General features: G+C 35.7%; 1 protein-coding gene across 1 annotated transcript; it reads left to right on the top strand.

The window, feature by feature from the left end:
• Nucleotides 1-1,679: 1,679 nt before the first annotated feature.
• Nucleotides 1,680-5,683, top strand: LOC21412514 (succinate dehydrogenase assembly factor 2, mitochondrial). The gene is given in 7 exon segments (XM_024165851.1): nucleotides 1,680-1,883; nucleotides 2,798-2,925; nucleotides 4,232-4,263; nucleotides 4,265-4,303; nucleotides 4,403-4,495; nucleotides 4,497-4,624; nucleotides 5,166-5,683. Coding segments are annotated over 6 exon segments (435 nt in total). The 5' UTR covers nucleotides 1,680-1,794; the 3' UTR covers nucleotides 4,551-4,624; nucleotides 5,166-5,683.
• Nucleotides 5,684-13,814: the final 8,131 nt, after the last annotated feature.

Genomic DNA, 13,814 nt, shown 5'->3' with positions numbered 1-13,814 from the left:
TAAGGCTTCGTTTATTTCACCGATTCGAGTTTTCAATTTTAAGTTTTTATAGCAAAAAATTTTCAGAAAATATCACATCTAATTTTTTTTACTACAATAAAAAGCTCTCAAAAAATATCACATTTCAACTCAAATTAAAAACTCGAATCCGTAAATTGAACAAGCCTGAGTAAAAATTGACGTCAAAGTAAGAAAAGTGAATGGCAGACTTGTAATAAACTTACAAAGGAATGGCTCTTCTATGCATTTTCAGAAAACTTTTTCTAAGAAAAAAAATGTAAGACGCGTGACTTAAAAGGGAGAGTGTTCAAGAGAGTGCATAAGCAATTGGAGCTAGACTACTAATACAAAACGCACGCTCTGCGCATGTAACTAATTTAAAACAACAGTCTTTAAGAAAAAAAGAAAAAGAAAAAAAAAATGAAATAAATGAAAAGTGGGAAAAAAAGATTTGAAACAAAAAACAAAGAAAAAGAGAAAAAAAAACTTAAGAAAAGAATTTGTACAAAATGCTTCACAATTAAAACGGAAATTTATAAGGATAAGAGACAAAAATATTTAAGTAGGAATACATTTGAAAATAAATTAATTTAATAAAGTAATTAGGAAAAATAATATTTTAAATAATTGCAAAAAAGGTATTTAAATGAGATATTCAAAAATATGTAAAAATCAAATGTTAAAAGATGCAATAAATAGAGATAAGGAAGGAAAAATAAAATGTAAAAAAATAAAAATTTTAAAAAATAAAAAAGGAAAAATCTAAAAAGTAAAAAAAAAGGCTAATTACAAAAATCTCCCCTAAACTATATCATTTGTAACACCTTACTTCATAATCTTTAAAACATAACATCTGTTCTCCTTAAACAATGAAATGATAACAAAATGCCCCATATGTTAGTTTTTTTAAGGGAAATTGACATGTAATTTATTATTTTCAAGATATTTTGGTGGTTCTATGATTTAAAATTTAATTTGAATTTAAAATAAATTTAAACTTAAACTTTTAATTGTGATACATCAATTATTGAGTGAATATAAGTTAAAACTTTTATGAACTTTTTAGTAAAATAAAAATATTTATGATTTTTTTTGAATTTTTAAATTAGTTTAAATTTAAATTAAATTTTAAACTATAAAATTATCAAAATACCTTTAAAGTAGTAAATTAAATGCTAATTTTAGTTAAAAATCTAATTAAGGGAGATTTTTTGTTAATATTTTATTATTTAAAGAGAACAAATGTTATTTAAGGAGAATAAATATTATGTTTTAAAGATTAAAAAATAAAGTATTGCAAGGTATAATTGAAATGAAATTTTTGTAATTAATCTAAAAAATAAGGTGATTAAGTATGGGCACCAACACGCCCGCCTGGAAAAACGAATTCTCCCTTATTTATTAGGAATAATTGACAGATAATCCAGGCGTAACTTTTTATTTCTTCTTTTTCAGTTTTCTTTTGTGCCATTTATGTATGATTTGCGAGTTATTCTTCTTTTCCACTTTTCTGATTATCCATCCGTTTCTCTGAAATTTGGCGAACTCCGAACAACGGCAAAAGAAAAATGGGGAGTTTGAGAAAAGCCTTATTTACCGTTGATCGGCTCCTAAAATCAACGTCTCTCATTCAAACAGAGGCCTCGATCAGGTGTGTTTTTTTCGTTGTTTCTGGCCTTTGATTTTCCTTGAATTCGTTCTTTTGTTGGTAACTTTGAAATTTGAGGGAAAAAAGGTTGAAAACGTTGCCTTTGATATAACTTTTTCATTTACGCATTTCGTCAAACACTTGGCATGCCTGTTTCGAATTGTGGGATTTACCGCTTTTATTCGGAAAATATAGATATCTCCAATGAAGAGAGCAAGAGGCGGCTTTGTAACAGGTAAAGCAAAGAGAAAATTAGACAAATATCCCTTAGAGTTTTTGAGTTTTACAGCTCCTTTTAATTCACAGCGAGTGATTTTGATTCTAAATTTAAATTTATGACAGAATGAGAGCTTTTTTATTCAAATTTTTTTATGGGAGAATAAAATAAGAATCATGAGTTTAGGTCATTGAATCAAATAGACCCTTAGATTTTTATCCCTTAGCCAAAGGATTATATTAGTCAAAATAATATAAGTGGTAAAAATTTATACTCATACACTCTTAAATGTAAGTTTCATAATTTTTTCTATAGAAAAAAAAACAAATGTGATTAATTACTTCCTTGTTTCTTGATTTCGGAGATGATTTTTAGCTTTTTCGGTTGTATTTTTGAGTTATGGTAACTTGAGTGTAGATCTTGAGTTGAATTTAAGTTATAATTTAAGTTAAAGTTGTAATTTGAGTTTGTGTTTGGATGTACACATTTGAATTATGATTTGAATTAAAAATCTATTTGAGCTTGTATTTGAGTGAGTAAAAATTTGAATTTGTATTTAGATAATATTTTAATAAAAACTCAATGGTGATGAAAAATTTTAATTGGGTATATGGGTGAAGTTTTATTCGTCTCTTCGTTGTGAACGCATAGAAAAAAATCATCTCAATCGGAATTAAAACGTTTTTAAGAATATAAAAAATATTGTTTATTAATTTGAGTTTGAGTTTAAGAACTTAAGTCGAAAGGGAAACTTGAACTCAGATTTTAGCCTCAAACTCAAGTTAAAATTAGAGTTAAAATTTAAGTTCAAACTCAAATTTTACAAACGAATATAACCTTAAAAAAAATTGTAACTTAAATTCAATTTTTTTTTTGAGTTTTACTCCAAAAGAAGAAAGCCTTTGATGTTTGATTAGGGCTTTTGGGAATAGACTGATATACGGGAGCAAAGAAAGAGGATTTCTGGAATTTGATTTGGTTTTGGGAAAATGGGTGGAGGAGAACATTCATTCTATGGATGAGAATGGAATCAAAGCTCTCTCCTATGTCCTCGACCTGATAAACTTTCTTTTGTTCTGTACGATTTTGTCAAGCGTTATTGCCTTTTCTCAGAATCAGAACTCTATTTCTATAAAGTTAATCATTGGTTTTAGATGGGAATATCTCATAATCTGTTTATAGATGTGCAATTTTTTCTTGTATTCAAATATTTGTCTAGCCCAATTTGCCTACGATCGTAATAGTATATTTCTTGTTATTGGAAATTCGCTAGTTCCGAGCTTAATTTTATTTTTTCACCTTTTTATTAAAAAAAAAGTTTAATCTTTTTCTGATTAGATCACTTTGGCTGTTTAGACTACCACATGGTATAAGCTTATAAGCCATACATATAGGTCTCTTTTTGGTAGTGCTCAATTTTTCAGTCTCCTACAAAGTTTGTCAATTCCTACAGTTTTCCAACATCAAAAAGAAAAACAGTTAAATCTTTCATCGTAATATTTTTGTGTTTGGCGCTTGAATTGCAGAACAACATTTTAATGGGGAAGTAATGCAAGATGCCTTGGTTACATTCCAGTATTGAGAGAACTCGAGCTTCTTGTGTTGACTTTCAATGAAATCATGCGATTGGCTGATGTTTTCTGTTGCTTGAGAGAAATATAATAGGCTGATAGCTATCTCTTAACTTTCTAGATTCTTGTTATTGCCACATATATGTTCAGTTAGAACTATGATGAGAGAGCCGAGATTTAAGGTGTTTGATGTTTTTGAGCCATTTTCTCCTAGTTGAGAGAGTTAGAACTATGATGAGAGAGCCGAGATTTAAGGTGTTTGATGTTTTTGAGCCCTGTAGAGAGAGAGAGAGAGAGAGAGTGAGTGAGTGAGAGTGAGAGAGAGAGAGAGAGAGAGAGAGTGAGTGAGAGTGAGAGAGTGAGAGTGAGTGCCACATATATGTTCAGATAGAACTATGATGAGAGAGCCGAGATTTAAGAGAGAGAGATTGCCACATATATGTTCAGATAGAACTATGATGAGAGAGAGAGAGAACATATATGTGCAGATAGAACTATGATGAGAGAGCCGAGATTTAAGAGAGAGAGAGAGAGAGAGAGATTGCCACGTATATGTTCAGATAGAACTATGATGAGAGAGAGAGAACATATATGTTCAGATAGAACTATGATGTGAGAGCCGAGATTTAAGAGAGAGAGAGAGAGATTGCCACGTATATGTTCAGATAGAACTATGATGAGAGAGCCGAGATTTAAGGTGTTTGATGTTTTTGAGCTCGTTTCTCCTGGTTGGGAGAGAGAGATGATAGGACCGAGATACGAATCACTTATTGACTCGTGTTTTTGTCGTGTAGTAAAACCCAGATCTCTGGAAGTGGCTAGCTAATTGGTCAAGAGCAACCTCCTGAGGCAGTCAAAACGAATCCTGTGAGATTCGATATAAAAAATAAACTCTCAATTTGGTTCTTCCTTTTTCTTGTATTTGGTGGTTTTCAATCCTCATCCAAAACCCTTTTGTTGTAATAGGTTTTTACGGCAGTGTGCGGCAAAGTTATGAACAACCTTAATGCCCATGCTTCTCCTGAAACACGCGCAAAACCTGGACAGCCATGGGTGAGAGGGGTGGGACAACATTAAGAGAGGTCGGGACAACCCTATAACTGGAAACCAGTAATGCTATCATCATCCCTCTTGCCTGGATTTATTACTAGTGTGCTTGTAAAAATGAGCCAGAGATGATTGTTATAGGTAATTTTTCTTACTTGCCTCTATACAAATAAGTGGTGGCCATTGAAACTGTCTCCATGCCCATATTTCTCTTTCCAAACTGTCTTATATTGTTGCCCAAATTCTTCATTCGAAAACTGCATCCTTTCTTCGGGGTGAATAAGATTCAAAGTACAATACTCGTTAATATGACACCGAAAAGTAAAATAAAGACATGCATATGTTTATATTTGTTAGCAATAATATGGACAATACGAAGAAGAACAATATATATGTTAAAAAAAAAGACTTAATTAGCCATTTCAAAGGCTCATATTAGAATGAGACCCAATTGGTTTTTGGATGGGTCTTGATGGATTTGCGTTCTCCATCACGAGAAGATCGAAATCGATTATTCAAACACTCAAAATGGATATTAGGTGAATGAGAAATTGATGTTCTATATATATCACTTAGAATGGTTAAAATAGTAGAAAATTGTAAAAATCTCACATTGGCTAAGAAAGAAGTCTTAGTGGTGTTTATAAGTGATTACAATTTGTAGCCTCGGTAAACATTGCAGGTGGTGCAAATCACGGACCGGCGGATTAGGGGCCCAATGTGTGTGCTCACGACCTGCGGAGACGAATGTCAGACCAGAAAGCCCACTCTGTGCGGGACTTATTTTGCAATATTCTTTTTACTTTTTCTAACTTAAAATTTGGAACGGCTACATTAGGCTGCATTAGTGCATGATTAACGCTGCATTAGTGCAGGGTGCAAAAACTGCAGCATTAACCAGCATTATTACTTGGTTTAATCTTGAGTTTATGAACATTTAACCTTTGAATCTGGACATACTTTGGAGTAGGTGCATCTGGAATTTTCAGATGTTGTAACCTCTGAATTGAATCACCATTAAGCCGTGCATAAATTGGCTTTATTCACCATTATTCCAGCTTTGTAATATCCCCAGTAGCAGTCTATATAAGGGGTATCTCCAGCCATTTGAAAACACCAACACATAACGGACGTCTAATGTAATCTCAAGCACTCGCCGGAGGGGACGAATCTATTTTAAAGAAAGCGTAATTCACATGTCTCGACATGCTTACCAATTCGGTTTATTAAGTTTGGTAGAAAGGTTGAATTTGTATTGTAACAATTTTAATATATTGTTCTTGCAACAAGGTTATTCATATTGTTCTTCTTTGTATTATCTATATTATTACTAACAGTCTTAAAACAGATTCGATACAAATGATGACTTTGCAAGAAGGAAACAAAAACGTTTTTTTTTTTTTTTGTTGGAAATTTTTGTCAATTTTCTTACTAACTTGGAAATTTTATTTTTGAAGAAATAACTGATAACACGAACGTGGTTGTTCCTGCTGGAAGCAACACTATGACGCCGGAGCATTCGCATGTGGGACAAAGGTCTGTCTTGGTCTTGACCCCTGCTTTGACCTCGATGCGGTCTTCGCCGGTCTTGGTTCTTGTGAACCACAATGAGAAATCTGATAAATTCAGTGGGTTGAATTTTAAGACTTGGCGACAAAAAATGTTGTTTTATCTGACAACATTGAATCTTGTGAGATTTTTAAAAGAGGATCCTTCTACTGTTAGAGAGGATGAAGTTGATGCTCAAGCATTCCACGCGGTTGATGCATGAAACCATTCTGACTTTCTGTGTCGGAACTATGTGCTGAACGGCTTGGCTGATGGGCTTTGCAATGTGAATAGCTCAAAGAAAATAGCTAAGGAATTATGGGAATCTTTGGACAAAAAATACAAGTTTGAGGACGCGGGTGCTAAAAAGTTCTTAATGGGCCAATTCTTGAATTACAAGATGGTGGACTCAAAGACTGTTATTAGTCAAGTTGAAAAGCTCCAATTGATAATTCACGAGATACATGCTGAGAAAATGACTATAAGTAAATCCTTTTAGGTAGCTTCGCTGGTTAAGTGCAACAAGGTTGACCACAAGTCGGCGGACTACAGGCTGCCGAAGCGAAATAAGGATAATGAGGCTAATGCTGTGGACACTATTTCTAAAGAGGTGTCCGACATCAGTTTGTCTATTGCGGTCTCTGAAGTGAACTTGGTCGACTCTAATCCAAAGAAGTGGTAGCTAGATACTTAGGCTACAAGACACATTTGCTGTGACTGGGCTGAGTTTGCTGATCAAATTATGTTAGAAACTGGAGAGAAGCTTTTCATGGGCAACTCCGCAACTTCTGTGATCAAAGGCCAATGAACAGTGTTCTTGAAGATGACCTTGGGCAAGGAAGTAAAGCTCCACAACGTGCTATATGTGCTTGACATATGGAAGAATCTCATATCCAGGACGATGCTTAGCATGCACGGCTTTAAGATGGTGTTTGAAATTGATAAAATAGTTTCGTCTAAGATGAGAATGTATATGAGAGGTTATGTAAAGAATGAGGGGTTATGTAAAGAATGACATGTGAAAAATGAATGTCATAGCTGTAAAACCCAAGAAAGTGAATAAAAAGAAAGAGTCTTCTGTTTATATGTTTGAGTCTTTTAATTTATTGTATGGTAGACTAGAAAATGTTAATTATGATACATTGCGTAGGTTAATTAACTTGGATCACATATCTGCATTTCATATTGATTCAAAACGTAAATGTGAAACTTGTGTAGAGACAAACTCACACAGACATCTTCCTGACACAGTTCAATTCTCATGGTTATATTCGTTTTGGCCATGAACATCTACCTGGTTCTGCAAGAGTTTTTAAAGAATTAAGCCTTCATAATTATGCTTTAAAGCGGCCCCACTTCTCTCTCACATAGGTGCTTTCTTGATGAAGAGTAACCCATATTACTCCGCTCGGACTCCTGACGCATCCGACGCATAAGAATCATTAAAAACCAAAGTTTAACCTCTTCTCGTATGGGTTTCACTGTTTTCATCATAGGAATAAGTTGGGGTTACTACCATAGTGAACTCAGATGGTCTAAACAATTTAGTTGTCCCATTAAACCTAGATCTTGGGATCTTTAGTCAACTAGATTGGGTTTTCACTATTTCGACCTGTTTATTACATGGGCTTCAGTCTCATTCCTCTCGATATTTTTTTAACTTGATCTCTATTCAGTCATTTGGTCAGTGGATCCGCAATATAGTCTTTCGACCTTATATAGTCAATAGCTATGACTCTTATTGAGATCAATTGTCTAATGGTGTTATGTCGATGACGTATATGTCTAGACTTACTATTATACATCGTATTATGTGCTCTACCAATGGCTGATTGGCTATCGCTGTGTATGTAAATTGTAGGTACATGCTTTGGCTAATCCAAAATGTCCTCCAAGAAATGTCTAAGCTATTCAGCTTTTTCGTCACATTCATCCAAAGTGACAAACTCAGCTTCCATTGTCGATCTGGTTATTACCGTTTGCTTAGAGAATTTTCATGAAATAGCTGCACCACCCAAAGAGAATACATATCCACTAGTAGCCTTAGAATCCTGTGTATCATATATCCAACTGGCGTCAGAGTATCCTTCTAATACAGGAGGTTCTCTTGTGTAATGTAGTCCATAATCACGAGTATATCTTAAGTACCTCAGTACTCTCACAATTGCTTTCCAGTGGTCATCTCTTGGGTTACTCGTGAATCTGCTCAATCTAATTACAGTGAAGGCAATATCTGATCTTGTACAACTCATTAGTTATATCAGGCTGCCAATCACTCTAGCATACTCCACCCTCTAGCATACTCCACCTGGGATATGTTTTCTCCTCTGTTTTTGGACAGATGTTGACTTATATCAATAAGAGTTTTGGCTATACCAGAATCATCTTTATTAAACTTGTCAAGTATCTTGTCCACGTAATGTGACTGAGTCAATATGATACCATCAGGCACCTTTTTGATTTTGATTCCTAAATCACATCAGCCGGTCCCATATCTTTTATGTCAAACCTTGAGTTCAACATGTGTTTGGTAGATTTAACCATCCGATTATTGCTACTCACAATTATTATGTCGTCTACATACAGACAAAGAATGACATAACCGTCTTCTGTATTCTTGATATAAACACATTTGTCATACTCGTTGATTTTGAATCCATTTGACATCATGACATCGTCAAATTTCTTATGCCACAATTTTGGTGCTTGTTTCAGTCCGTACAAAGACTTCACCAATTTGCATATCTTCTTCTTTTGTCCTGGAGCTACACAACACTCAGGTTGTTCTATGAAGATTTCTTCTTCCAGATCTCTATTTAGAAATGTTGTCTTGACATCCATTTGATGAACTTTAAGATTCCACGGCGCAACAATCGCTAGTATCATTTTTATAGATGTTATTCTCGTCACAAGAGAATACGTGTCAAAGTAATCAAGGCCTTTTCGTTGTCTATAACCTTTTATTACCAGTCTGGCTTTATACTCGTCAATTGTTCCATATGTCTTCATTTTTCGTTTAAAAATTCATTTAGAACTTAGTAGTTTATTTTCTGCTGGAAGGTCTACTAGTTCCTAAGTATGATTTTGCAAGATGAAATCTATCTCTCTTTATGACTTCTTTTCATAAAGGATCCTCAGTTGAGCTCACAGTTTCTTTATACATTTGAGGTTTAGCCTCTAGCAAGTAGGTTAGAAAATTCGGTCTGAAAGACTTTTCTATCATTGTCCTCTTGCTTTGTCTAGGCTCTTATTCTATTTCCACGATTTCATCGTTTTCAGAGTTTTGACTATTATCTTTTATGATAGTCTGAAAAATTCGTTTTGACGAACTTGGCTCATCTTCCTTAGTCTTACAAGGAAATTCATGTTCAAAGAACGATGCATTCGTAAACTCTATTATCGTGTTCTTGTATATGTCAGGGTTTTCAAACTTATGCAAAAGGAACCAATATGCACTATTGTTATGAGCATACCCAATGAATATGCAATCCATCATTTTTGGACCTATTTTCATCTTCTTTGGCATTGGTGCCATTAAATTGGCCAAGCACCCCCACACTGCCAAGTATTTATAGGAATGTTTCATTCCTTTCCACAATTCATAGGGGGTCTTATCGATTTTCTTACGCGGATCCTTATTTAAAAGGTAATTAGCCGATAAAATGGCTTCCCCACCCCCCCACATGTTTTGTGGCAACCCGGAACTTATTAACACTACATTCATCATATCTTTTAAGGTACGATTTTTCCGTTCAGCAATGTCATTCGATTGGGGAGAATATAGAAGTGTGACTTTGTAAATAAGTCCATATTGTGCACAAAACGCACCGAATGGTTAGACATATTTACCACCTCTGTCACTTCTTACCATCTTAATCTTTTTATTAAGTTGGTTTTCAACTTCTTACTTGTAGAGAGCAAATTTCTCTACAGCTTCATCTTTATTTTTTAGCAAATATACATAGCAATACTTTGTGCTATCATTAATAAAAGTGATAAAATACTTATTACCACTTCTAGTTTGAACAAACTTTAAGTCACAAACATCACTATATATTAGATCAAGTGGTTCAATGTTCTTTTCTATCGTTTGGAATGCTGATCTTGTTAGGTTTGTCTCTACACAAGTTTCACATTTACGTTTTGAATCAATATGAAATGCGGGTATGTGATCCAAGTTAATTAACCTACGCAATGTATCATAATTAACATGTCCTAGTCTACTATGCCATAAGTTTAAAGACTCAAGCATATAAACTGAAGACTCTTTCTTTTTATTCACTTTCTTGGGTTTTACAGCTATGACATTCATTTTTCATATGTCATTCTTTACGTAACCCCTCCCCACATACATTCACACCTTAGACAAAACAATTTTATCGACTTCAAACACCATCTTGAAGCCGTGCATGCTAAGCATCGTCACGGATATGAGATTCTTCCGGATGTCCGGCACATATAGCACGTTGTGGAGCTTTACTTTCTTGCTCGAGGTCATCTTTAAGAACACCGTTCCTTGGCCCTTGATCACAGAAGTTGCGGAGCTGCCCATGAAATGCTTATCTCTAGTTTCCAACGGAACTAAGTCAGCAAACTCGGCCCGGTCACAACAAATGTGTCTTGTAGCCCTAGTATCGAGTCACCACTCTTTTGGATTGGAGTCAATAAAGTTCACTTCAGAGACCACAGTAGACAAGCTGATGTCTAACACTTTTTTGGAAATGGTGTCCACAGCATTGGCCTCCTTATCCTTGTTTCGCTTCGTCAGCCTGCAATCCGCCGACTTGTGCCTAACCTTATTGCAATTGAAGCACTTCCCTTTGAATTTCTTCTTGACAATTCATCCATTTGGTCCTAACTTAGATCCGGGCTTTCCTATCTTTTTAGAGCCATCATGCTCCACCACATTAGCCTTAGTAGAGCTTGCGGTTGCATTAGAGAACTTATTCTCTGACAGCCTATTATTTTGTTCGATACGAAGCCTGACAACCAATTGTTCAATGGTCATCTCTTTGCTCTTGTGCATCAAATAGCTCTTGAACTCCTTCCAGGAGGGGGGTAGCTTATCAACTAGCACAACTACCTAAAAGGATTCACTAATAGTCATTCCCTCAGCATGTATCTCGTGAATTATCAATTGGAGTTTTTGAACTTGACTAATAATAGTCTTCGAGTCTACCATCTTGTAATTCAGGAATTGGCCTACTAAGAACTACTTAGCACCCGCGTCCTCGGACTTGTATTTCTGGTCCAAGGATTCCCATAATTCCTTAGCTGTTTTTTTTAGCTATACACGTTGTAAAGCCTATCAGCCAAGTCGTTCAGCACATTGTTCCGACACAGGAAGTCAGAATGATTCCATGCATCAACCGCGTGGAATGCTTGAGCATCCACTTCATCCTCTCTAACAGTAGGAGGGTCCCCTTTCAAGAATCTCACAATATTCAATGTTGTCAGATAAAGCAACATTTTTTTGTTGTCAAGTCTTAAAATTCAGCCCACTGAATTTTTCAGGTTTCTCATTGTGGTTCACAGGAACCGAGACTGGCGAAGGCCGCATCGAGGTCAAAGCAGGGGTTGGGACCAAAACAGACATTTGTCCCACAGCCGACGGCTCAGGCGTCATAGTGTTGCTTACAATAGGAACAACTACGTTCATGTTATCTGTCATTTCTTCAAAACAAAATTTCAAAATTAGTAAGGAAATTGGCAAATAATTTCCCAACTAAAATGTTTTTTTTCCTTGCAAAGTCCTCCTTTGTATGCGCATCTGTTTTAAGATTATTAGCAATAATATGGATAATACAAAGAAGAACAATGTATATAACAACTTATTGCATGCACAAAATATTGAGGCCCCGTTCTTTTTGTTGATTCGAGTTTAGAATTCGAGTTTTGCTACAGTGAAAAGCTCTCAGAAACAGTCACGTTTAACTTTTTTGCTACAGTAAAAAGTTCTCACATAACATTACATCTCAACTCGAATTAAAAACTCGAATTAGCGAACCGAACGGGCCCTGAAATTGTTACAATGCAAATTCAGCCTTCTATCAAACTTGTAAAACCGAATAGAACGGATGATGTCGATACATGTGAATCACGCTTTCCTTAAAATAGATTTGTCTCTTCCGGTGAGTGCTTGAGGTTATATTAGATGTCCGTTTCGAATGGGATGTCTTGCATGAAAAAGTCCGAATGGAATAGTGACCGGATGAAAATCTCGTTGGGAAGTTTAAGGTAAAGTTCCCAATGGGATGTTTTGAACAAAAAGCCCGAATGGAATGGTGTCTGGATGGAAATCTCGTTAGGAAGTTTAAGGCAAAGTTCCCAATGAGATGTTTTGAACAAAAAGCCTGAATGGGATAATGACCGAAGAATTTAAGTATTGAAGTAAAGTATTATTCATTAAAGCTATTCGGAGTGTTATGAGCCCATTCTTGTCATGTATAAAAATTCTTAAGGCAAAGAAATTGCAAAACTAATTGACCGATAAATAAAAAGAAATTAGTCAAGGCTAATTGAGGAATTGAGAATGAAGAAATGAAAAACAAAACATCAAAATAAGGGTACAAGAATATTGTCCAAAGCTTACAAAGAAAAAACAAAATATAGAACAACATAATGATGAAATAAAAGCAAAAGGAAAAGAGAAAGCTTAGAACTATTTCTTGTGCAAAATGTTTAGCTTGGAATATTGAGATTACGGAAGAAAGGCCGAGCTCTTTTAGTTCCCTCTGCTCGATCAGGAGAGAGCTTTGAATCCAACCATAGTAAGTATGTTTGACAGCAACATTGACCTGAGACTGCTTAAGATAAGATATTTGAGCTTCAAGACGAGCAATTTCCACGGAAGAATGAGTAACATCACTTGATTTAGGAACAAAAATTGCGACCTTCTATTGAAGATCTCAGCTAATGTCACTCAGTTCTCAGATTCTTTGGTTCGAGATTTGTTGTTTCTTGTGAGAAACAGGTTCTTGAAGTAAGGTATCATCCAGTTGTTCCCTTAGCATGGAAATTTCTGTGTCATTTGTGGCAAAATTTTCCTTGGCAACGCTCTCATAAGCCGAAAGCTCAGTGAACTTATTCCGCAGCGTATCATTTTCCTTCTCATGATTTGCCAAGCTGGATTTCAATTGTGCAATCTCCTGCTTGAATTTGGCAGTGCTGGCTTCGGATAAGGCCTGCCCTTTGAGCAGAGACTCCAACTTCGTGAAGGCAATTTCTCATGGGTTAGGATCTGGAACAAACCTCCAAGTAGGACTGTACAAAAAAACCGTAAAACCGAAACCGACCGAAAAATCGACCGCTCAAAAACCTTAACGGCAGTGCCACGTGGAACCGAACTACTTCGGTTTCGGTTTTGTTGTGGATCTTCGGTTAAAACCGAACCGACTGAAATTATTAAAATGTTTTCATTTTTTTTTTTTTTTTTTGATGAGTTGATGTCGTTTTTGAAGGTTGGATGTCGTTTTTTCACTCAGAATCACAAAACCCTCTTTTCTCACGATTCTCATTTCTCTATCTCTCACTCTCTCTGTTTCTCATTCTCAATCTCACCGTCTCACGATTCTCATTTCTCACCCCAGCCTGGCAGCCCCCAGACAGACACCCCCCACCGGCCACCCACCCGGCACCCACACAACCTGCCACCCACCCTCACGCACGCCTCACCTCTCTCACTCTCACCCACCCTCACGAAAGCCCTAGCCGCCGCCTCTCTCCTCCGTCGTCCTCAATCGCATTTTCGCCGCCGCTCGCACGTCCGCATCTCACGGTGAAA

Source organism: Morus notabilis, unplaced genomic scaffold (genome assembly GCF_000414095.1).
Source record: "Morus notabilis unplaced genomic scaffold, ASM41409v2 Scaffold820, whole genome shotgun sequence".
Classification (NCBI taxonomy): Eukaryota; Viridiplantae; Streptophyta; class Magnoliopsida; order Rosales; family Moraceae; genus Morus; species Morus notabilis.
The sequence above is the reverse complement of the archived record's forward strand: the minus strand, read 5'-3'. Positions and strand labels throughout refer to the sequence as shown.